The sequence below is a fragment of the Pristiophorus japonicus genome, chromosome 20 (assembly GCF_044704955.1).
Source record: "Pristiophorus japonicus isolate sPriJap1 chromosome 20, sPriJap1.hap1, whole genome shotgun sequence".
NCBI classification, from domain to species: Eukaryota; Metazoa; Chordata; class Chondrichthyes; family Pristiophoridae; genus Pristiophorus; species Pristiophorus japonicus.
The window spans coordinates 6,392,890-6,417,346 of NC_091996.1; the positions used below are offsets into that span (position 1 = coordinate 6,392,890).

At 52.0% G+C, this 24,457-nt stretch overlaps 1 protein-coding gene across 1 annotated transcript in view; it reads left to right on the top strand.

The window, feature by feature from the left end:
- The first annotated feature begins 1,242 nt into the window (after positions 1–1,242).
- LOC139233071 (laminin subunit gamma-3-like) overlaps positions 1,243–24,457 on the top strand; it is a 113,818-nt gene continuing 90,603 nt past the window's right edge. Inside the window, exon 1 of the mRNA XM_070863590.1 lies at positions 1,243–1,653. Within this exon, the coding sequence (XP_070719691.1) occupies positions 1,272–1,653 (382 nt within the window). The 5' untranslated portion in view covers positions 1,243–1,271. The remainder of the gene's footprint in view (positions 1,654–24,457) is intronic.

The window sequence follows — 24,457 nt, forward strand, 5'->3', positions numbered from 1 at the left end:
TCTCCAGAAATTGCTGGTCGATTCACGCTGCTTTGCCGATATTTTTTAAGAACTTGCTGGATTTGCACATTCATTGCCCAATACACCAGCCGCAGAAAGTTAGGGCATGCACTTAGCAACTCCAGAAGAAAGACTTGCATTTGTACAGCAGCTTTTACGACCTCGGGAATTCCCAAAGCTTTTGGAGTGCAGTCACTGTTGAAATGTAGGAAACGCGGCAGCCAATTTGCGCACAGCAAGCTCCCACAACCAGCAATGTGATAATGACCCAGATCATCTGTTTTTTAGTGATGTTGATTGAAGGATAAATATTGGTCCCAGGACCTCAATGGCAGTCCCTGGAAATCAAGGAGAACTTGCTTCCACTCTAAAAGTGAGTTCTCAGGTGACTGTACAGTCCCATACGAGAGCCACAGTCTCTGTCACAGGTGGGACAGACAGTGGTTGAAGGAAAGGGTGGGTGGGGAGTCTGGTTTGCCGCACGCTCCTTCCGCTGTCTGCGCTTGGTTTCTGCGTGCTCGCCCTCCCGGGATGCTCTTCCTCCACTTAGGACAGTTTCTGGCGCTCAGATCTGGCACCAAGCTTATGGTCCACAGGGCTGCGGTGATACCCGCCCTCCTGTATGGCTCAGAGACGTTGACCATGTACAGCAGACACCTCAAATCGCTGGAGAAATACCACCAACGATGTCTCCGCAAGATCCTGCAAATCCCCTGGGAGGACAGACGCACCAACGTCAGTGTTCTCGATCAGGCCAACGTCCCCAGCATCGAAGCACTGACCACACTCGACCAGCTCCGCTGGGCGGGCCACATTGTCCGCATGCCCCAGACACGAGACTCCAAAAGCAAGCGCTCTACTCGTAAGTCCTACACGGCAAGCGAGCCCCAGGTGGGCAGAGGAAACGTTTCAAGGCCACCGTCAAAGCCTCCTTGATAAAATGCAACGTCCCCACTGACACCTGGGAGTCCCTGGCCCCAGGACATTACAACAGTGGCTGAACGCCAAGAAAAAAAACGGGGCTTCATTGGCCGTGTCCTGAAGTGGCTATAGAAATGCAAGATTCATTCTTGCAAACATGCACTCGGTATTCCCCCCACCAGAGGGCAGAGGACCAGGAATATGCGGCAGGCGTAACTTTGATATAATCAAAAAAAATTTGCTGTAGTCATGGGATGAAGTTGGCGTGGTATTGTTTTCTGGGAGCGGGACCGAGAGGGAGAGGGAAGCGGAGCGGAGCAGCAGCGCAGGAGTTTATTTGCGGCGGACTTATGGCGCAGTTGCTGGCGGTGCTCGCTGCGCTGTCTTTGCGCCTGTGTTGCGCCCGCGCTGGCATGGACTCGTGTTACGGACGCGGCGGCGGGGCGGCGCAGCGCTGCTTGCCGGAATTCTGCAACGCCGCCTTCAACCGGACCGTGCTGGCCAGCGCCCAGTGCGGCGCGGCGGGACCCGAGCTATACTGCCTGCAGACCGGCGTGACGGGGGTCACCCAGTCCTGCCATGTGTGCGACGCCCGCCAGCCCCAGCGCAGCCACGGCGCCCAAAGCCTCAACGACTTCCACATCGAGGAGGAAGAGCCGAGCTGGTGGCAGAGCCCGTCCATGGTGCACGGAGTACAGTATCCCAACTCGGTCAACCTCAGCCTGGCCCTGGGTGAGTTGCATTCATGTAGCGCCTTTCGCCAACTCAGGCTGTCTCAGAGTGCTTTAAGAAGGACATGCATTTATATAGCGCCTTTCGCCAACTCAGGCTGTCTGAGTGCTTTAAGAAGGACATGCATTTATATAGCGCCTTTCGCCAACTCAGGCTGTCTCAGAGTGCTTTAAGAAGGACATGCATTTATATAGCGCCTTTCGCCAACTCAGGCTGTCTCAGAGTGCTTTAAGAAGGACATGCATTTATATTGCGCCTTTCGCCAACTCGGGGTGTCTCAGAGTGCTTTAAGAAGGACTTGCATTTATATAGCGCCTTTCACGACTACCGGACGTATCAAAGCACTTCACAGCCAATGAAGTACTTTTTGGGGGAGTGCAGTCACTGTTGTAATGTGGGAAAGGCGGCAGCCAATTTGCGCACAGCAAGCTCCCACACACAGCAATGTGATAATGACCCAGATAATCTGTGTTGTTGTGTTATGTTGATTGAGGGATAAATATTGGCCCCAGGATACTGGGGATAACTCCCCTGCTCTTTTGCGAAATAATGCCCGCGGGATCTTTTACGTCCACCTGAGGGGGCAGACGGGGCCTCGGTTTAACGTCTCATCCGAAAGACGGCACCTCCGACAGTGCGGCGCTCCCTCAGCACTGCACTGGGAGTGTCAGCCTGGATTTTTGTGCTCAAGTCCCTGGAGTGGGACTACGAACCCACAGTCTTCTGACTGAAGAGGCGAGAGAGTGCTGCCCACTGAGCCCCCGGCTGACAGCATCGAGACCCAGTGCGTTCGAGCTCAGAGACCCGGTCCCTTCTCGCTCACTTGTTGCAATCATTGCTGAACTCGCTGCCAGCGGTGGGTGAATGTTAAACCCGGCCCTGCATTGTACTGTCGGTGAGAAGCAGCAGGCGCGGATTCACTGGCTGTGTGTTCGGGTGGAGCAGGCGGACCTGCTGGAGCTTTGGATGAGATTTCCTTTCACACGCTCAGAGCATGTTCAAATGTGTGTGTTTTCTGTGTCGAGGTCAGAAGCACTTTGCAAAGTAGTTTGTGGATTCGGTTCTCTGCTGGGTTGGTTAGTGTTAAATCTGAAAGCGGAGTTTGGTCAGCGGGAGACTGCGGGACGGGAGCACAGATGTTATTTTCCTTTCTCAGATCACTGCAGTTGTTTCTAAGTGAGGCTTGAAACGGGGTCCCGTTCCAGTGAAATTAAATGACCTCTTGCAAGATCTTTTTTTAAAAGTTAAGATGAAGTGGAATAAAGGACAAGAATTAAAGAAAACAATAACTTTGGGAATTGGTATTTGGTTGGAGGAGTTGTTATTGCCCGATTTAAAGTTCATAAATCGAGAGTCCGGTTGGTGTCATTTGCACAAACTCAAAAAAGTTAATGAACTTTTAAATTAAAAATCTGTGAACGGAGCAGGCGCTAGGACCGCACGTAACACCCGGACTCTGCACACAACGAGGCGGAGAGGGGGCGGGGTTTCTAATCGAATCTGACCTATCGGAGCGTAGTATGCAAATTAAAAGCTGGGTCTCATTGCCTCTGGACCAATTAACCGTCCAGTATGTAAATTAAGGGCGTAGTTCCCCGCAGCCACGTGGTTTCAAGCCCGGTTATGGGCAGCAAGTCGGGCTCCCCCTAGCGGTGGAGACAGTTAGTCCCTCCCGCCTCCCTGGGCAATACCAAAGCGACTTGACACAGGGCAGCGATTGGTTGGGCAGTCAGGTCCCTGGGGCGTACGTTAGGGTGCAGCACTTTCCATCTGGATAAGGAGTGCGTCATTGAGTTGGAAACTCTCCCATTTCAGACTTTTGCAAATTGACAAACCCCATTTTTGGGACACTAATAAAAAAGAAAGGGTTGCATTTATATAGCAACTTGCCTTCTCTTGCAGTCTAGCTGTACTCCGCCAACTTTGTAAGGGATTGGCCCCAGGACACCGGGGAACAACTCCCCTGCTAGTCATCAAAATAGTGCCATAGGATCTTTTCCGTTCACCCAAGAGAGCAGGGGCTTTGGTTTAAGGTCTCATCCGAAAGATGGCACCTCCGACAGTGCGGCGTTCCCTCAGTACCGCCCCTCTGACAGTGTGGCGCTCCCTCAGTACTGCCCCTCCGACAGTGCGGCGCTCCCTCAGTACTGCCCCTCCAACAGTGCGGCTTTCCCTCAGTACCGCCCCTCTGACAGTCCGGCACTCCCTCAGTACTGCCCCTCCGACAGTGCGGCGCTCCCTCAGTACTGTATTGCGAGTGTCAGCCTAAATTTTGTGCTCGAGTCTCTGGAGTGAGACCTGAACCCACAAACTTCTAACTCAGAGATGAGGGTGCTGTCCACTGAGCTCCAAAGGGTTGTGAGATCTTTAATAGCTGTAAAACACTTTGTGACGTCCTGAGGTTGTGACCGGAACCAATGTCCTAGGGGGAGTGTTTGCTAGTGCTGTTGGGGAGGAGTTAAACTAATATGGCAGGGGGATGGGAACCAATGCAGGGAGACAGAGGGAAACAAAATGGAGACAGAAGCAAAAGACAGAAAGGAGATGAGTAAAAGTGGAGGGCAGAGAAACCCAAGGCAAAAAACAAAAAGGGCCGCTTTACAGCAAAATTCTAAAGGGTCAAAGTGTGTTAAAAAGGCAAGCCTGGAGGCTCTGTGCCTCAATGCGAGGAGTATTCAGAATAAGGTGGGCGAATTAACAATGCAGATAGCAGTTAACGGATACGATATGGTTGGCATCACGGAGACATGGCTCCAGGGTGACCAAGGCCCAGGGGTCTCAACATCCAGGGGTATTCAACCTTTAGCAAGGATAGACAGAAAGGAAAAGGAGGCAGGGTGGCATTGTTGGTTAAAGAGGAAATTAATGCAATTGTAAGGAAAGACATTAGCTTGGATGATGTGGAATCGGTATGGGTGGAGCTACGGAATACCAAAGGGCGGAAAATGCTAGTGGGAGTTGTGTACAGACCTCCAAACAGTAGTAGTGATGTTGGGGAGGGCATCAAACAGGAAATTAGGGGTGCATGCAATAAAGGTGCAGCAGTTATAATGGGTGACATTAATATGCATATAGATTGGGCTAACCAAATTGGAAACAATACGGTGGAGGAGGATTTCCTGGAGTGCATAAGGGATGGTTTCCCAGACCAATATGTCGAGGAACCAACTAGGGGGCAGGCCATCTTAGACTGGGTGTTGTGTAATGAGAGAGGATTAATTAGCAATTTTGTTGTGCGAGGACCCTTGGGGAAGAGTGACCATAATATGGTGGAGTTCTACATTAGGATGGAGAAGGAAACAGTTAATTCAGAGACCATGGTCCAGAACTTAAAGAAGGGTAACTTTGAAGGTATGAGGCGTGAATTGGCTAGGATAGATTGGCGAATGATACTTAAGGGGTTGACAGTGGATGGGCAATGGCAGACATTTAGAGACCGCATGGATGAACTACAACAATTGTACATTCCTGTCTGGCGAAAAAATAAAAAAGGGAAGGTGGCTCAACCGTGGCTATCAAGGGAAATCAGGGATAATATTAAAGCCAAGGAAGTGTCATACAAATTGGCCAGAAATAGCAGCGAACCCGGGGACTGGGAGAAATTTAGAACTCAGCAGAGGAGGTCAAAGGGTTTGATTAGGGCAGGGAAAATGGAGTACGAGAAGAAGCTTGCATGGAACATTAAAATGGACTGCAAAAGCTTCTATAGATATGTAAAGAAAAAAGGTTAGTAAAAACAAATGTAGGTTCCCTGCAGTCAGAATCAGGGGAAGTCATAACTGGGAACAAAGAAATGGCAGACCAATTGAACAAGTACTTTGGTTCGGTATTCACTAAGGAGGATACAAACAACCTTCCGGATATAAAAGGGGTCAGAGGGTCGAGTAAGAAGGAGGAACTGAGGGAAATCCTTATTAGTCGGGAAATTGTGTTGGGGAAATTGATGGGATTGAAGGCCGATAAATCCCCAGGGCCTGATGGACTGCATCCCAGAGTACTTAAGGAGGTGGCCTTGGAAATAGAGGATGCATTGACAGTCATTTTCCAACATTCCATAGACTCTGGATCAGTTCCTATGGAGTGGAGGGTAGCCAATGTAACCCCACTTTTTAAAAAAAGGAGGGGGAGAGAAAACAGGGAATTATAGACCGGTCAGCCTGACCTCAGTAGTGGGTAAAATGATGGAATCAATTATTAAGGATGTCATAGCAGCGCATTTGGAAAGAGGTGACATGATAGGTCCAAGTCAGCATGGATTTGTGAAAGGGAAATCATGCTCGACAAATCTTCTGGAATTTTTTGAGGATGTTTCCAGTAGAGTGGACAAGGGAGAACCAGTTGATGTGGTGTATTTGGACTTTCAGAAGGCTTTCGACAAGGTCCCACACAAGAGATTAATGTGCAAAGTTAAAGCACATGGGATTGGGGGTAGTGTGCTGACGTGGATTGAGAACTGGTTGTCAGACAGGAAGCAAAGAGTAGGAGTAAATGGGTACTTTTCAGAATGGCAGGCAGTGACTAGTGGGGTACCGCAAGGTTCTGTGCTGGGGCCCCAGCTGTTTACATTGTACATTAATGATTTAGACGAGGGGATTAAATGTAGTATCTCCAAATTTGCGGATAGCACTAAGTTGGGTGGCAGTGTGAGCTGCGAGGAGGATGCTATGAGGCTGCAGAGTGACTTGGATAGGTTAGGTGAGTGGGCAAATGCATGGCAGATGAAGTATAATGTGGATAAATGTGAGGTGATCCACTTTGGTTGTTAAAACAGAGAGACAGACTATTATCTGAATGGTGACAGATTAGGAAAAGGGGAGGTGCAACGAGACCTGGGTGTCAAGGTACATCAGTCATTGAAGGTTGGCATGCAGGTACAGCAGGCAGTTGAGAAGGAAAATGGCATGTTGGCCTTCATAGCGAGGAGATTTGAGTACAGGGGCAGGGAGGTGTTACTACAGTTGTACAGGGCCTTGGTGAGGCCACACCTGGAGTATTGTGTACAGTTTTGGTCTCCTAACTTGAGGAAGGACATTCTTGCTATTGAGGGAGTGCAGCGAAGGTTCACCAGACTGATTCCCGAGATGGCGGGACTGACATATCAAGCAAGACTGGATCAACTGGACTTGTATTCAAAAGAATGAGAGGGGACCTCATCGAAACGTTTAAAATTCTGATGGGTTCAGACAGGTTAGATGCAGGAAGAATGTTCCCAATGTTGGGGAAGTCCAGAACCAGGGGTCACAGTCTAAGGATAAGGGTAAGCCATTTAGGACCGAGATAAGGAGAAACTTCTTCACCCAGAGAGTGGTGAACCTGTGGAATTCTCTACCACAGAAAGTTGTTGAGGCCAATTACTAAATATATTCAAAAAGGAGTTAGATGAAGTCCTTACTACTAGGGGGATCAAGGGGTATGGCGAGAAAGCAGGAATGGGGTACTGAAGTTGCATGTTCGGCCATGAACTCATTGAATGGCGGTGCAGGCTCGAAGGGCCGAATGGCCTACTCCTGCACCTATTTTCTATGTTTCTATGTTTCTAAAGGCACTATAGAAATGCAAGTCTTTTCTCTTTTTCTTGAAAGACTCTTCTTTCCCACCCTGCCTTGGACCCCTCTCTCCATGCTCTTCCTCCTGCCCAGTGACCCTGTGTTTGGCCACTGGGAGAGAACGACTCTGTCCATGACCTGCTCCATGTCAACGTAAACTGTTCGATTGATCAGCGGCAAATATTCTCCGAGTCGGCAGGTTGTAGGTTCAAGTCCCACTCCAGGGTCCTGTGCACAGAGCAGTGTCACCTCCTGGGCCAAACCTGAGCACCTGGGCTGACTGTTACCCCCATCTGCTCACCTCAACAGGTGGTCAACCCACTCCTCTGGGGGTGGGGGAGGAGAGGGTGGGGAGAGGGAAGGGTGGTGGGGGAGGAGAGGGTGGGGGAGAGGGAGGGGTGGTGGGGGAGAGGGGGCGGTGGTAGGGGTGGGCAGGAGGAGGTGGGGGAGGCGAGAATGGGGGGGGGAGGGGGTGAGGAGAGGGGGAGGAGAGGGGGAGGTAGGGAGGTTGGAGAGGGGTGGGAGAGGGGTGGAGGAGGTCAGATCTCCGACCTTACGCACACTGTAAGAATTCTGAAAAAGTCATTGGAAGGAATATAGGAACAGGAGGCCATTCAGCCCCTCGAGCCTGTTCCACCATTCAGTGAGATCACGGCTGATCTGTAACTTATCTCCATTTATCCGTCTCTCTTCCCTTTCCCTCAATCACCTTAACAAAATCTATCCATTGCAGTTTTACATTTTTCAATTGACCCCTGGCCTCAACAGCGTTTTGGGGAGAGAGTTCCAGATTCCCACGGCCCTTTGTGTGAAGAAGTGCTTGCTAACGTCACCCTGAACGGCCGGGCTGTAATTGTAAGGTGCTGCCCCCACCAGAGGGAATAGATTTTCTCCCTCGACCCTATCAACTCCTTAAATCATCTTAAATACCTCATTTAGGTCGCCCTTTAGTCTTCTACACTCGAAGGAATACAAGCCTGGTCAGTGTGACCTGTCCTCGGCATTTAACTCTCCGAGCTCCGGGATCATTCTGGCAAACCTGCGCTGCTCCCCCTCCACACATCCCAGCAGCCTGCCCGAGCTCCCTCTCCCCCGCAGCTCCCCCTATCCCCACACAGCTCCCCACACAGCTCCCCCCCACCCCCCCACACACAGCTCCCCCTACCCCCACACAGCTCCCCACCCCCCACCCTCAGCTCCCCCTACCCCCACACAGCCCCACACCCCCCACACACAGCTCCCCCTACCCCCACACAGCTCCCCACCCCCCCACACAGCTCCCCCTACCCCCACACAGCTCCCCACACAGCTCCCCACACAGCTCTCCACCCCCCACACACAGCTCCCCACCACCCCCCACATCCCCACACAGCTCTCCCTACCCCCACACAGCTCCCCATCCCCCACACACAGCTCCCCCTACCCCCACACAGCTCCCCACCCCCCACACACAGCTCCCCCTACCCCCACACAGCTCCCCACACAGCTCTCCACCCCCCACACACAGCTCCCCCTACCCCCACACAGCTCCCCCCCTCCCACACAGCTCCCCACCCCCCCATCCCCACACAGCTCCCCCTACCCCCACACAGCTCCCCCCCTCCCACACAGCTCCCCACCCCCCCCATCCCCACACAGCTCCCCCCCCACTCCCTATTCCACCAGCTCCACACCCCAACCCCCCACCCCGCTCCCCACCCTGTTCCCTACCCAACCCCGCTCCCCACCACTCCACCCGCTCTCCACCATCCCCCCACCCTTCTCCCCACCCCCTCACCCCGCTCCTCACCCCCTGCCCCCCACCCCAACCCCCAGCCCGTTTTAAACCTAGCTGGGAAATCATTCCAGAACAGTCAGCACCCTTTGAATAAAAGGAATATTTTACGAGGATTGGATTTAAATTTATGTTCAATGCGTTTAAATTCGACTCATCCTGCTTCACAGCACTCACTGTCTTCAAAGTAACATCGCTCCCATTTCATTAAGATTCAATGACTGTTAACCTCACCGCTCAACAGGCCACTGACACAACACAGTCTTCTCCCCCTTTCCCCCGCAATAACGCAACCCCTGACCACCCGCACCCCGAAAGCTCAGGAGAGGTTCAGAGAGGGAATTCCAGAGCTTGGGGCCCAGGCAGCTGAAGGCACGGCCAACGATGGTGGAGTCAGGGGCCAGAATTGGAACAGCGCAGAGATCTCGGTGGTGGTGGGGGGGGTGGTTTGTGGAGCTGGAGGAAGTTACACAGAGAGGGAGGTGAGGGCAGGCATTAAGCTCAAGGCTCCTTGACTCATTGGTTACTTGGCTGTTTTAACAACAGGCCAGAACCCAAACAACCAGGTCTTCTGCGCTTTTCTGGTGTAATTAGACATAATTAGGTGTAATTAGGGATCAAGGGGTATGGAGAGAAAGCAGGGAAGGGGTACTGAGGTGAATGATCAGCCATGATCTTATTGAATGGCGGTGCAGACTCGAGGGGCCGAATGGCCTACTCCTGCACCTATTTTCTATGTTTCTATGTCTATGAGACAATGGCTGAACCGTGGCTGTGTGGAACTAAGCCAATAATCAGTAACAGCTCCCCGAGGGGTAATCTGGAGCTCGTTGACTTGCGTGATTTGAATGTTCTTATTTGCAAAAAAAAAATGTAAATTGTCAGAACAGCGATGGACGTGGGAGAGGCAGAATGCTCGGGGCCGAGGTACGGTCTCATTAAAGTTGAGCCTGATTAAAACATTTTTAAAAAAGTGGATCTGGGGAGCTGCCCAAAGTGCTCTGCCTTTCATCCCCCCGCGACAGGAAGGCCAATCTAAACTTCCTCCGGATTGGCAACATCTGCGGAGACTGGGAGCTCTGTCTGGTCTGGGGACAGGCTGACCGAGTCCCGCAGTCCCGAGGCGGACAGAGTGTTTGTCCTGTCGCGTTTAGCAGTCTGGAACATCAGCTTTCACCGCAGCACAGGAAAGGCTGACTTCGAACAGGAGCAATCAAAAGATGGCACATTGCGCTCGGACTCTTGCCCCTGGGGCGTTTGTGTCAGGATGAAATTCCTCCCCGTTTAACGACAATCTGTATTTATATCGCGCCTTTAACGTAGTGAGATGTCCCAAGGCGTTTCGCAGGACTGCTATGAGATAAAAAAAATATTTGACACCGAGCCGCGTAAGCAGAAATTAGCGCAGGTGACCAAAAGCTCGGTCAGAGAGGTAGGTTTTAAGGAGCGTCTTGAAGGAGGAAAGAGAGGCGGAGGGGTTTAGGGAGGGAGTTCCAGAGCTTAAGGCCCAGGCAACAGAAGGCACGGCCGCCGATGGTTGAGCGATTATAATCAGGGATTATCAGGAGGGCAGAATTAGAGGAGCGCAGACATCCCGGGGTGGGGGTTTGTGGGGCTGGAGGAGAATACAGAGATAGGGAGGGGCGGGGCCATGGAAAATAATGATCGAGAATTTTGAAATCGAGGAGTTGCTTATACAACTTCACAAAAAATCCAGCATTTCTGTAGCGATGTTCACGACCTCAGGACTTTACAGCCAATGAAGGACTTTTAAGGAGTGTAGTCACTGTTGTAATGTGGGAAACGCGGCAGTTCAATTTGCGCACAGCAAGCTCCCACAAACAGCAATGTGATGAAGACCAGATAATCTATATTAGTGATGAGATTGAAGGATAAATATTGGCCCCAGCACACTGGGGATAACTTCCCTGCTCTTCTTCGAACTAGTGGCCGTGGGATCTTTTACATCCACCCCCTGAGAGAGCAAAATGTTTGAATTCGAATTTATCTAGCGCCTGTAACATAGTAAAATATCCCAGGGTGCTGCACAGGAGCGATTATCAGATGTTAAATTTTAACCTGATCTTCCGAGGGGGCTAAAACGCTGCAGCCTTCACACTCCCCGCCTCCCCCACCCTGCCCCCTGCTAACTCGCACCAAGTCCCGCTCACCCATCACCCCTGTGTTCGCTGACCGACATTGGCTCCCAGTTAATCAACGCCTCCATTTCAAAATTCTCATCCTTGTCTTCAAATCCCTCCACGCCCTCGAACTTCCCGATCTCTGTAACCTCCTGACAACCCTCCCAGATCTCTGCGCTCCTCCAGTTCTGGCCTCCTGCGCATCCCCGATTTTAATTGTCCACCATCGGTGGCCGTCCCTTCAGCTGCCTGGGCCCTAAGCTCTGGAACTCCCTGCCTAAACCTCTCCGCCTTGAAGACGCTCCTTAAAACCTACCTCTTTGACCTTGCTTTTGGTTGCCTGTCCTAATATCACCTTATGTGGCTCAGGATCAAATTTTAACGCTCCTGTGAAACACCTTGGGATGCGTTACTACGTTAAAGGCGCTATATAAGTGCAGGTAGTTATTTTAGGGGTGTAATATATGTACTTGTGAGGATACTCCCAGGTTTGTGGAGCTGGTGACACCATCTTGCCATCCGGATGAGGCGGGGGTCCCCAATGGAGAGCTCTCTACGCGGGAGTCCTCCCTTTATTGGGGACTTGGCCTGGAGGGTGTTGCACGGAGCAGTCCCGTGCAGTCGGTTTTTAAGCCGGCTCATGGACTCCCAGGCCGCCTGTAATTTCTGCGGTCTGGAGGAGTCCGTGTTCCATGTATATGTCGAATGCGCGAGGTTGCAGCCCCTCTTCCAATATCTGAAGGGGCTGCTCCTCAAATTCTGGTTGCACTTCAGTCCCACACTCCTGATCTTTGGGCACCCTGTGCGGAGGGGAGCGGGCAGGTCGGAAGGCTTCCTCGTACGACTGCTCCTGGGCATGAAATTTGTGGGTTCCAGTGCCCTTACCAAAAGGGGGCACTCGACTTTACATACAACTTTAAAATAGTTGTAGAGCTGTTGAGGTGGGAGTGGCTTAGCCAGTCATGTGATGTTCACAAGACTCAATAAAACCCCAGCCAGTGGGATCTAGGTCATCCACGATGAGGTATGCAATTGTGGGCCTGGTGGATGAACTGGTAATGTGTAGTGTGATTGTTAAACCTTTGTTAATAAACCAACTAGTTCTTAATAGCAATATGTTGCTATGAGTTATTGAGCAAAGATCCCATGAAGCAAATAGATTAGAGGCGGAACTTTGAACTGCCGGGCGGGCAGGGTTAAAATCTCTCCCAGGCACGATGGGCCGAATGGCCTCCGTCTCTGCTGCATTGCTCCACAATCATCAGGTCAAGGGTCCATGACCTTTCAGTAATCCAGTTCACCTTTCCGCACGCTAACCATGGGGGGTCGGTACAGGGTCATGTGCTGGGTACGCCTCGACTCGAGAATCTCCTGGGGTATTTATGTTGAGTTCTGATCTCAGGACATCGACAACACCCCCCCACCTTTCCCCCCCCTGACTTCCCATTCTACATTGTCAAAAACTCAACACAGCTGTCGGGTGAGGGAAGGGTCACCGAGAAGCAGAGTGTTAAGGGGAGGGGAGGGGGTGAAGGGTGTCCCTCCAAACATCTTTGTGCTCTCTCTTCTGTACTTGTCTGAAGTAAACAAAGTCACGCATTTATATAGCGCCTTTCACAACTTCAGGATGTCCCAAAGTGTTTCACAGCCAATGAAGTACTTGGAGTGTAGTCACTGTTGCAATGTGGGAAACGCGGCAGCCAACTTGTGCACAGCAAGCTCCCACAAACAGCGATGAGATAATAACTGGAAAATCTGATTTTAGTGATGTAATCTATTTGCTTCATGGGTTCTTTCCTTTAGAATTCATAGCAACACATTGCTGTTAAGAACTAGTGGGTTTATTTGCAAAGGTTTAACAATCACGCTACACATAACCAATTCATCCACTAGGCTCACAACCACATACCTCATCGTGGATGATTGCGACCCAACTGGCTGGGGTTTTATTGAGTCTTGTGAACATCATGTGACTGGCTAAGTCACTCACAGCTCTACAAACTTACAAGTGCATACATTACAAGTGATGTTGATTGAGGGGTAAATATTGGCCCCAAGACACTGGGGATAACTCCCCTGCTCTTCTTCAAAATACAGCCCTGGGATCTTTTACATCCACCTGAGAGGGCAGACGGGGCCTCGGTTTAACGGCTCATCTGAAAGATGGTACCTCTGACAGTGCAGCACTGCCCCTCCAACAGTGCGTCGCTCCTTCAGTACTGCCCCTCCGACTGCAGCGTGTGCTCCCTCAGTACTGGCCCTCCGACAGTGCAGCGCTTCCTCAGTACTGCCCCTCCGACAGTGCAGTGCTCCGTCAGTACTGCCTCTCCAACAGTGCCGTGCTCCCTCAGTACTGCCCCTCCGACAATGCGGCGCTCCCTCAGTACTGCCTCTCCGACAATGCGGCGCTCCCTCAGTACTGCCCCTCCGACAGGGCGGGGCTCCCTCAGTACTGCCTCTCCAACAGTGCGGGGCTCCCTCAGTACTGCCCCTCCGACAGGGCGGGGCTCCCTCAGTACTGCCCCTCCGACAGTGCAGCACTTCCTCAGTACTGCCCCTCTGACAATGTGGCGCTCCCTCAGTACTGCCCCTCCGACAGTGCAGCGCTCCCTCAGTACTGCCCCTCCGACAGTGCAGTGCTCCCTCAGTACTGCCCCTCCAACAGTGCAGCGCTCCCTCAGTACTGCCCCTCCGACAGTGCAGCGCTCCCTCAGTACTGCCCCTCCGACAGTGCAGCACTCCCTCAGTACTGCTCCTCTGACAGTGTGGTACTCCCTCAACTCTGCACCGGGAGTGTCAGCCTGGATTTTTTTGTGCTCGAGTCCCTGGAGTGGGATTTGAAACCACAACCTGCTGACTCAGAGGCGAGGGTGCTGCCCACTGAGCCACAGCTGACTGCAATCCGCCTCTCCCTCCATGTGCAAGTCCTGATGGTCTCGAGTGTGCCCGCTGAAACCAGTGTTTCTTGAAGCTGGAATTGAAACGCTCCCTGGCTTTGATCCATTGTCTACTGTAACTCATCCCAGTGAATGTAACCTCACACTACATCTTCCTCCAGCACCACTGACACTACGTCACGGAAATGTGTTTCTTATTTTGCTTTATATCTGCAAACAAGAGCCCAGTACGAACACTGACGCCCTCCTAACATGTCTCGGGAAAGGGAAAAAAAACACACACACCAGTTTCCGACAGTGCCCCCCAGGTTTGCCACAGGCCCTTTGATGGAGCGTTAAACGTTTGGCCCCAAATCTGATGTTTGCCGTACATTTATAGAGAGAGATTTGATCGAGCTGTTCAAGATCAGCGGTGGTTCTGGGGTTCAGTACAGGCACAGAACGGCGGTAGCTGCAGGACGCAGAGATCGAAGATAATCGGCCAAAAGAACCACAGGGAGAGAGACGAGGAGAATTTTTATTCCCGTAGTGAGTTGCTGCGATATGAAGTGCGCTGACTGAAAGGGCGGTGGGAGCAGATTCAAGCGTAACTTTCAAAAGGGGAATTGGATAAATACCTGAAGGAGAAAATATTTGCGGGGCTGTGGGGGGGAAGAGCGGGGGAGTGGCGGGGGAGTGGGACTGATTGGATCGCTCTCTCACAGAGCAGGCACGATGGGCCGAATGGCCTCCTGCTGTGCTCTGTGATTCTTTCACATCTCCCAGACACATCGCAATGCCCTTCGCAAATAAAGACTTGCCCTGGAGAGCGGTGGCTACTGTAATGTGGGAAAACACGACAGCTAATTGACGCACAGCGATATCCCGCCGTGAGATGATTGATCGTTTAATCTGCTGCTTTGTTTTGCTGTTGGTTGTTTTAGGGAGGAGTGTTAGCCAGGACCCTGGGACGTGTCCCTGCTCCTCCATCACAGCACATCGCAGGATACTCCAGCCCCACAACCCCCCGAGATCTCTGCGCTCTTCGAAATCCCCCTCTTGAGCATCCCCCGATTTCCATCGCTCCATCATCGGTGGCCGTGCCTTCAGCTGCCTGGGCCCCAAGCTCTGGAACTCCCTCCCTAAACCTCTCCATCGTCCTTTAAGATGCTCCTTAAAGCCTTCCTCTTTGACCCAGCTTTTGGTCACCTGCCTTAATATGTCCTTATGTGGCTCGGTGTCAAATTTTGTTTGATTTAAGCTCCCTGAAGCGCCCTGGGACGTTTTACTCCGTTAAAGGCGCTATATAAATGCAAGTTGTTGTGGTTCATGTTGACTTGAGTTTAACTTCTCATGCAAAAGACGGCACCTCCAGCAGTGCAGCACTCTCTCAGTACTGCCCCTTCAACAGTGCGGCACTCCCTCAGTACTGCCCCTCCGACAGTGCGGCGCTCCCTCAGTGCTGCCCCTCCGACAGTGCGGCGCTCCCTCAGTACTGCCCCTCCGACAGTGCGGCACTCCCTCAGTACTGCCCCTCCGACAGTGCGGCGCTCCCTCAGTACTGCCCCTCCGACAGTGCGGCGCTCCCTCAGTACTGCCCCTCCGACAGTGCGGCGCTCCCTCAGTACTGCCCCTCCGACAGTGCGGCGCTCCCTCAGTGCTGCCCCTCCGACAGTGCGGCGCTCCCTCAGTACTGCCCCTCCGACAGTGCGGCGCTCCCTCAGTGCTGCCCCTCCGACAGTGCGGCGCTCCCTCAGTACTGCCCCTCCGACAGTGCAGCGCTCCCTCAGTCCTGCCCCTCCGACATTGCGGCGCTCCCTCAGCTCTGCCCCTCCGACAGTGCGGCGCTCCCTCAGCTCTGCCCCTCCGACAGTGCGGCGCTCCCTCAGTGCTGCCCCTCCGACAGTGCGGCTCTCCCTCAGTGCTGCCCCTCCGACAGTGCGGCGCTCCCTCAGTACTGCCCCTCCGACAGTGCGGCGCTCCCTCAGTACTGCCCCTCTGACAGCGCGCGCTCCCTCAGTACGGCCCCTCTGACAGTGCGGCACTCCCTCAGTACTGCCCCTCCGACAGTGCGGCGCTCCCTCAATACTGCCCCTCCGACAGTGCGGCGCTCCCTCAGTACTGCCCCTCCCACAGTGCGGCGCTCCCTCAGTACTGCCCCTCCGACAGTGCGGCGCTCCCTCAGTACTGCCCCTCCGACAGTGCGGCGCTCCCTCAGTACTGCCTCTCCGACAGTGCGGTGCTCCCTCAGTACTGCCCCTCCGACAGTGCGGCGCTCCCTCAGTACTGCCCCTCCGACAGCGAGCGCTCCCTCAGTACGGCCCCTCTGACAGTGCAGCGCTCCCTCAGTACGGCCCCTCTGACAGTGCGGCACTCCCTCAGTACTGCCCCTCCGACAGTGCGGCGCTCCCTCAGTACTGCCCCTCCGACAGTGCGGCACTCCCTCAGTACTGTCCCTCTGACAATGCGGTGCTCCCTCAGTACATAAGAACATAAGAAATAGGAACAGGAGTAGGCCACACGGCCCCTCGAGCCTGCTCCGCCATTCAATAAGATCATGGCTGATCTGATCATGGACCCAGCTCCAATTCCCCGCCCGCTCCCTAGAACCCCTTATCCCCTTATCGTTTAAGAAACTGTCTCATTCCATCTTAAATTTATTCACTAACCCAGTTTCCACAGCTCTCTGAGGCAGCGAATTCCACAAATTTAAAAACCTCAGAGAAGAAATTTCTCCTCATCTCAGTTTTAAATGGGTGGCCCCTTATTCTAAGACCATGCCCCCTAGTTCTAGTCTCCCCCATCAGTGGAAACATCCTCTCTGCATCCACCGTGTCAAGCCCCCTCATAATCTTAGACGTTTCGATAAGATCACCTCTCATTCTTCTAAATGCGGTGCTCCCTCAGCACTGGGAGTGTGGGTGGGGATGGAGGATAGGGGTGGGCTGTGTGTCTGTGTGTGTGTGTGTGTGTGGGATTGTGGAGGGGTGGGGCGGGGCGGTTTGGGTTGTAGAGGAAGGGTGAACGTGTTGGGGAGTTCAGCAGCTTTTTTCTGCTTTTATCGTCGACCTTGAGCTGTCGGCTCCTCCCTGTCCCATTCCGAGTTGAATCACGGCCTCTGGGACTGCCCTTGGGATGGTCGGGAGGTCACTCTGGGACTGCCCTTGGTGGGGGAGGGGGTCGGGAGGCCACTCTGGGACTGCCCTTGGTGGGGGAAGGGGTCGGGAGGTCACTCCGGGACTGCCCTTGGTGGGGGAGGGGGTCGGGAGGCCACTCTGGGACTGCCCTTGGTGGGGGAAGGGGTCGGGAGGTCACTCCGGGACTGCCCTTGGGATGGTCGGGAGGTCACTCCGGGACTGTCCTTGGGATGGGCGGGAGGTCACTCTGGGACTGCCCTTGGTGGGGGAGGGGGTTGGGAGGTCACTCTAGGACTGCCCTTGGTGGGGGAGGGGGTCGGGAGGTCACTCTAGGACTGCCCTTGGTGGGGGGGGGGGGGGGGTCGGGAGGTCACTCTGGGACTGCCCTTGGTGGGGGGGGGGGGGGCGTCGGGAGGTCACTCTGGGACCGCTGGTGGAACAGTGTCGTGCCAGAGAAGGTGGGAGGGCGATTCGCACGAGCGACAGGGATCAGAGGGTAGTTTCTCACAGACCCTGACCACACCCCCTCCACCAAACCCCCAAATGGTTGGTGCTAACAGGTCTGTGCCGGTGTTTATGCTCCACGAGCCTCCTCACACCCTACTCACTCATCCCCATATCCCTCTATTCCTTTCTCCCTCTTGTGTTTATCCAGCTTCCCCTTAAATACATCGATACTATTCGCCTCAACCCCTCCCTGTGGGAGCGAGTTCCACATTCTCACCCCTCTCCGGGTGAAGAAGTTTCTCCTGAATTCCCCGTTGGATTTATTAGTGACGATCTTATATTATGATTCTATGATTTATGGCCTCTAGTTTTGATCTCCCCCACAAGTGGAAACATCCTCCTATCGAATACTTTCGTAATCTTAATGACCCTCTGTCAGGTCGCCCCTCAGCCGTCTCTTTGCTAGAGAAAAGAGCCCCAGCTTGTTCAGCCTTTCCTGATATGTAAAACCTCCCAGTTCTGGTATCATCCGTGTGAATCAGTTTTGTAGCGTTTCCAGTGTCTCTACATCCTTTCTGTAATATGGAGACCAGAACACTGCCCAGTGCTCCACGTGTGGTCCAGCCAAGGTTCGATACAAGTTTAACACAACATCTCTGCTTTTCAGTTCTTTTCCTCCAGAAATGAACCCTAGTGCTTTGTTTGCCTTTTTATGGCCTTATTGACCTGCGTCGTTACAGTTAACTAACTGTGTCAGCTGTGGCTCAGTGGGCAGCACTCTCGCCTCGGAGTCAGAAGGTTGTGGGTTCAAGTCCCACTCCAGCGACTTCAGTACAAAAACATCCAGGCTGACACTCCAGTGCAGTGCTGAGGGAGTGCCGTGCTGTCGGAGGTGCCGTTTTTCGGATGAAACGTTAAACCAAGGCCCCATCTGCCCTCTCAGGTGTACGTAAAAGATCCCATGGCACTATTTCGAAGAAGGGATAGTAGCACAGTGGTTATATTACTGGACTAGTAATCTAGAAGCCTGCTCTAATGAGCTGTGGTAAGCCATTTAGGACCGAGATGAGGAGAAACTTCTTCACCCAGAGAGTGGTGAACCTGTGGAATTCTCTACCACAGAAAGTTGTTGAGGCCAATTCACTAAATATATTCAAAAAGGAGTTAGATGTAGTCCTTACTACTAGGGGGATCAAGGGGTATGGCGAGAAAGCAGGAATGGGGTACTGAAGTTGCATGTTGAGCCATGAACTCATTGAATGGCGGTGCAGGCTCGAAGGGCCGAATGGCCTACTCCTGCACCTATTTTCTATGTTTCTATGTTAAGAGCAGGGGAGTTATCCCCGGTGTCCTGGGGCCAATATTTATCCTCCAACCAACATGACGAAAAAACAGATTATCCGGTCATTATCACATTGCTGTTTGTGGGAGCTTGCTGTGCACAAATTGGCTGCTGCATTTCCTACATTACAACAGCGACTACACTCCAAAAAGTACTTCATTGGCTGTAAAATGCTTTGAGATGAGGTTGTGAAAGGCGCTATATAAATGCAAGTCTTCTTTTAATGATTGGTGTATCTGTGCCCCCAGAACCCTCTGCTCTCTCCTTCGTCTACCCCCTCCCCCCACCCCCCACACACCAGGTCGGAAGGAAACATTTTGGTCTTGAACAATCTGAGGGAGGACCTCCTCCGGTTCTCCCCGTCTCTCAACGTTTCCCAGGAGACGGATCCACCAAACTCACAGCAGTCGTTCCCTCCCGACACCGAAATTCCCGATGAAGGACGCATAAGAACATAAGAAATAGGAGCAGGAGTAGGCCATATGGCCCCTCGAGCCTGCTCCGCCATTTAACAAGATCATGGCTGATCCGATCATGGACTCAGCTCCACTTCTCTGCCCACTCCCCATAACCCCTTATCGTTTAAGAAACTGTCTATTTCTGTTTTAAATTTATTCAATGTCCCAGTTTCCACAGCTCTCTGAGGCAGCGAATTCCACAGATTTACAACCCTCTGAGAGAAGAAAAGTCTCAGTTTTAAATTGGTGTCCCCTTATTCTAAGATCGTGCCCTCTAGTTCTAGTCTCCCCCATCAGTGGAAACATCCTCTCTGCATCCACCTTGTCAAGCCCCCTCATAATCTTTTACGTTTCGATAAGGTCACCTCTCATTCTTCTGAATTCCAATGAGTAGAGGCCCAACCTACTCAACCTTTCCTCATAAGTCAACCCCCTCATCCCTGGAATCAACTTGCTCTTTAATCTTTTCTGCCAAAGTGCATGACCTCACACTTTCCAACATTATAATCCATCTGCCAAATTTTTGCCCACTCACTTAGCCTGTCTATGTCCTTTTACAGATTTTTTGTGTCCTCCTCACACATTGCTTTTCCTCCCATCTTTGTATCATCAGCAAACTTGGCTACGTTACACTCGGTCCCTTCTTCCAAGTCGTTTATATAGATTGTAAATAGTTGGGGTCCCAGCACTGATCCCTGCGGCACCTCACTAGTTACTGATTGCCAACCAGAGAAGGAACCATTTATCCTGACTCTCTGTCTTCTGTTAGTAGCCAATCCTCTATCTGTGCTAATATATTACCCCCAAGCCTGTGACACACTCCTGCTTTTCCCTGAGACCACAAGAATAATTCATGGGAGCAGGAGGAGGCCATTCAGCCCCTCGAGCCTGCTCCGTCATTCAATTCTATCCTGGCTGATCCAGAAAAGAAAGAAAGACTTGCATTTATATAGCGCCTTTCACGACCGCCGGATGTCTCAAAGCGCTTTACAGTGTAATGTAGCCAAGTTTGCTGATGATACAAAGATGGGTGAGATAGAAAATGTGAGGAGGACACAAAAAATCTGCAAAGGGACATAGACAGGTTCAGTGAGTGGGCAAAAATTTGGCAGATGGAGTATAATGTGGGAAAATGTGAGGTTATCCACTTTGGCAGAAATAATATAATTTAAATGGAGAAAAATTGCAAAGTGCAGCAGTACAGAGAGACCATGGGGTCCTCGTGAATGAAACACAAAAAGTTAGTATGCAAGTATATCAAGTAATCAGGAAGACAAATGGAATGTTGGCCTTTATTGCAAGGGGGATAGAGTATAAAAGCAGAGAAGTCCTGCTACAGCTGTGCAGGGTATTGGTGAGACCACACCTGGAGTACTGCGTGCAGTTTTGGTCTCCGTATTTAAGGAAGGAGACACTTGCTTTGGAGGCCGTTCAGAGAAGGTTCACTCGGTTGATTCCGGAGATGAGGGGGTTGACTTATGAGGAAAGGTTGAGTAGGTTGGGCCTCTACTCATTGGAATTCAGAAGAATGAGAGGTGACCTTATCGAAACATACAAGATAATGAGGGGGCTCGACAAGGTGGATGCAGAGAGGATGTTTCCACTGATAGGGGAAACTAAAACTAGGGGGCATAGTCTTAGAATAAGGGGCCGCCCATTTAAAACTGAGATGAGGAGAAATTTCTTCTCTCTGAGGGTTGTAAATCTGTGGAATTCTCTGCCCCAGAGAGCTGTGCAGGCTGGGTCATTGAGTATATTTAAGGCGGAGATAGACAGATTTTTGAGCGATAAGGGAATAAAAGGTTATGGGGAGCGGGCGGGGAAGTGGAGCTGAGTCCATGATCAGATCAACCATGATCTTATTGAATGGTGGAGCAGGCTCGAGGGGTAATGGCCGACTCCTGCTCCTATTTCTTACGTTCTTTCAACTGCGGGTGCTGTTCCGACCCTGGCCGCTAGGCGGTGCAAGAGAGCAGGTTCAAATTCATCCCACCCTCCGGGTTAAAGCGTTTGAACTATTTCCGCCTGGTGGACTGATTTTTTTTTGGGATGAAAGTAGTAAATGCCGTGAAATATCATGGACTCGGGGGTGGGGTAGATGGGGGAGGGGTGGTGAGGGGAGGTGGAGGGGGCGGAATACTGGTCCAACCATCCGTCTCTGCCGAGGGAGATCTCGTTTATCTGGTATGTACAGTGGATTGAAGCTCAGCGGGGAGGCCCCCTGGTCCGTGCACTCACTCACTAACCAGACACACTGTGTGGGCGGCTCTGCTCAGACTGCCTGCGTGCCAGGAGAGGTCACTCTGTCTGCGCAGAAATTGGCCCTTTTCGAGAATTTAACAGAAGAAAAGCCCCAGAGCAAAATTGCAACCCAAGCCTTCTAAAATGTACCCGTAGCTGTCAGACAACGATCCCCGGTTCATGGAGTCACACGGCACGGGAGGAGGCCATTTCGGCCCATCGTGTCCGCGCCGGCCGACAAAGAGCCACCCACTTTCCAGCTCTCGGTCCGTAGCCCTGTAGGTTACGGCACTTCAAGTGCACATCCAAGTATGTTTTAAATGTGGTGAGGGTTTCTGCCTCTTCCACCCTTTCAGGCAGTGAGTTCCAGACCCCCACCACCCTCTGGGGGAAGAAATGTTTCCTCATCTTCCCTCTAAACATAAGAACATAAGATTTAGGAGCAGGAGTAGGCCATTCGGCCCCTCGAGCCTGCTCCGCCATTTAGAAACATAGAAACATAGAAACATAGAAAATAGGTGCAGGAGCAGGCCATTCAGCCCTTCTAGCCTGCACCGCCATTCAATGAGTTCATGGCTGAACATGAAACTTCAGTACCCCCTTCCTGCTTTCTCGCCATAACCCTTGATCCCCCGAGTAGTAAGGACTTCATCTAACTCCCTTTTGAATATATTTAGTGAATTGGCCTCAACTACTTTCTGTGGTAGAGAATTCCACAGGTTCACCACTCTCTGGGTGAAGAAGTTTCTCCTCATCTCGGTCCTAAATGGCTTACCCCTTATCCTCAGACTGTGACCCCTGGTTCTGGACTTCCCCAACATTGGGAACATTCTTTCTGCATCTAACCTGTCTAAACCCGTCAGAATTTTAAACGTTTCTATGAGGTCCCCTCTCATTCTTCTGAACTCCAGTGAATACAATTATGGCTGATCTGATCATGGACTCAACTCCACTTCCCTGCCCGTTCCCCATAACCCTTTATTCCCTTATCGCTCAAAAGCTCCTACTAATTACTTTAAATCTCTGCCCCCTGGTTGTTGACCTCCCTGAGATTCTGGACAGTGACCCCTGAGTGTCTGGACAGTGACCCCTGATCGTCTGGATAGTGACCCCTGATCGTCTGGACAGTGACCCCTGACCATGTGAACGGTAACCCCTGACCATCTGGACGGTGACCCCTGAGTGTCTGGATGGTGACCCCTCACCCTGTGGACAGTGACCCCTGAGTGTCTGGATGGTGACCTCTGACTGTCTGGACGGTGACCCCTGAGTGTCTGGACGGTGACCCCTGAGTGTCTGGACGGTGACCCGGAGTGTCTGGATGGTGACACCTGACCATGTGGACACTGTCCCCTGACCATGTGGACAGTGACCCCTGACCATGTGGACCCTAACCCCTGACTGTCTGAATGGACGGTGACCCGTGATTGACATCCTGCCCCTCTCTGTCACTTTACTCTCCAGTCTCGCTCCCTGATTGCTGCCACACTCGGTTATTCGCATTGATTCGGGCACATTCCCTCCTCGATCAGAATCCCCCTGCACCATAAACAGTGAGAGGATTGTCGACGGAGGGGCTGAGTAGTTGAGACTGTTTCCTTCACGCCCCGGGGATGATTTGGTAAAAATACCGAGCGGTTGTAGCAGGAAGTTGAAATGCCGGAGAATGCGAAGCCCAGTGCCAAGGAGCCACGTCGGGGAGTGTTGTCCTGCCAAGGCTCAACCCTCAGTACCCGGCCCTTTGCCAGGCTGGTGACGGGCACACATGGCAATGTGGGTGCAGTCCAGGCAAAAGCAAATCACTGGGGAGGCTGGAAATCGGAAATAAAAACAGAGAATGCTGGAAATACTCAGGAGGTCAGGCAGCGTCTGTGGAGAGAAAAACAGAGTTAACGTTTCTGGTCGACAAGGTGAATGCAGAGAGGATATTTCCACTCATAGGGGAACTAAAACTGGGGGACATAGTCTCAGAATAAGGGGCCGCCCATTTAAAACTGAGATGAGAAGGAATTTCTTCTCAGAGGGTTATAAATCTGTGGAATTCTCTGCCCCAGAGAGCTGTAGAGGTTGGGTCATTGAACATATTTAAGTCAGACATAGACAGATCTTTAGGCGATAAGGGAGTGAAGGGTTATGGGGAGCGGGCGGGGAAGTGGAGCTGAGTCCATGATCAGATCAGCCATGATCGTATTAAATGGTGGAGCAGGCTCGAGGGGCCAGGTGACCGACTCCTGCTCCTATTTCTTATGTTCTTTTGTTCTTATGACCCTTCGTCAGAGCTGGAAAAAGTTAGAGATTAACAGGTTTTTAAGCAAGTGCAGAGGCAGGGAATGGGGGCAGGGGAGGAAAGAACAAAATTTGGAAGGTCTGTGATAGGGTGGAAGGCAGGAGAGATTAGAGAGACAAAAGGGATGATGGTGCAAGGGAAAATGAGATGGTAATGGGACAAGTTAAGAAACAAAAGATGAGTCGAGATGGGGTGTAAATGGAGATGAATCATCCTTCCAAAGAATAGGGGCAGCGGTTACGCTTTGAAATTTTTGAACTCGATGTTGAGTCCAGGAGGCTGTAAAGTGCCTAAACGAAAGATGAGGCGCTGTTCCTCGAGCTTGCGTTGAGCTTCATTGGAACAGTGCAGGAGACCGAGGATGGAGAGGTCAGAGTGGGAGCGGAGAATTAAAGTGACAGGCGACCGGAAGCTCGGGGTCACACTTGCGGACTGAACAGAGGTGTTCTGCAAGCGGTCACCCAATCTACGCTCGGTCTCCCCAGTGTAGAGGAGACCCCATCGTGAGCAGTGAATACAGTATACTAAATTGAAAGAAGTACAAGTAAATCACTG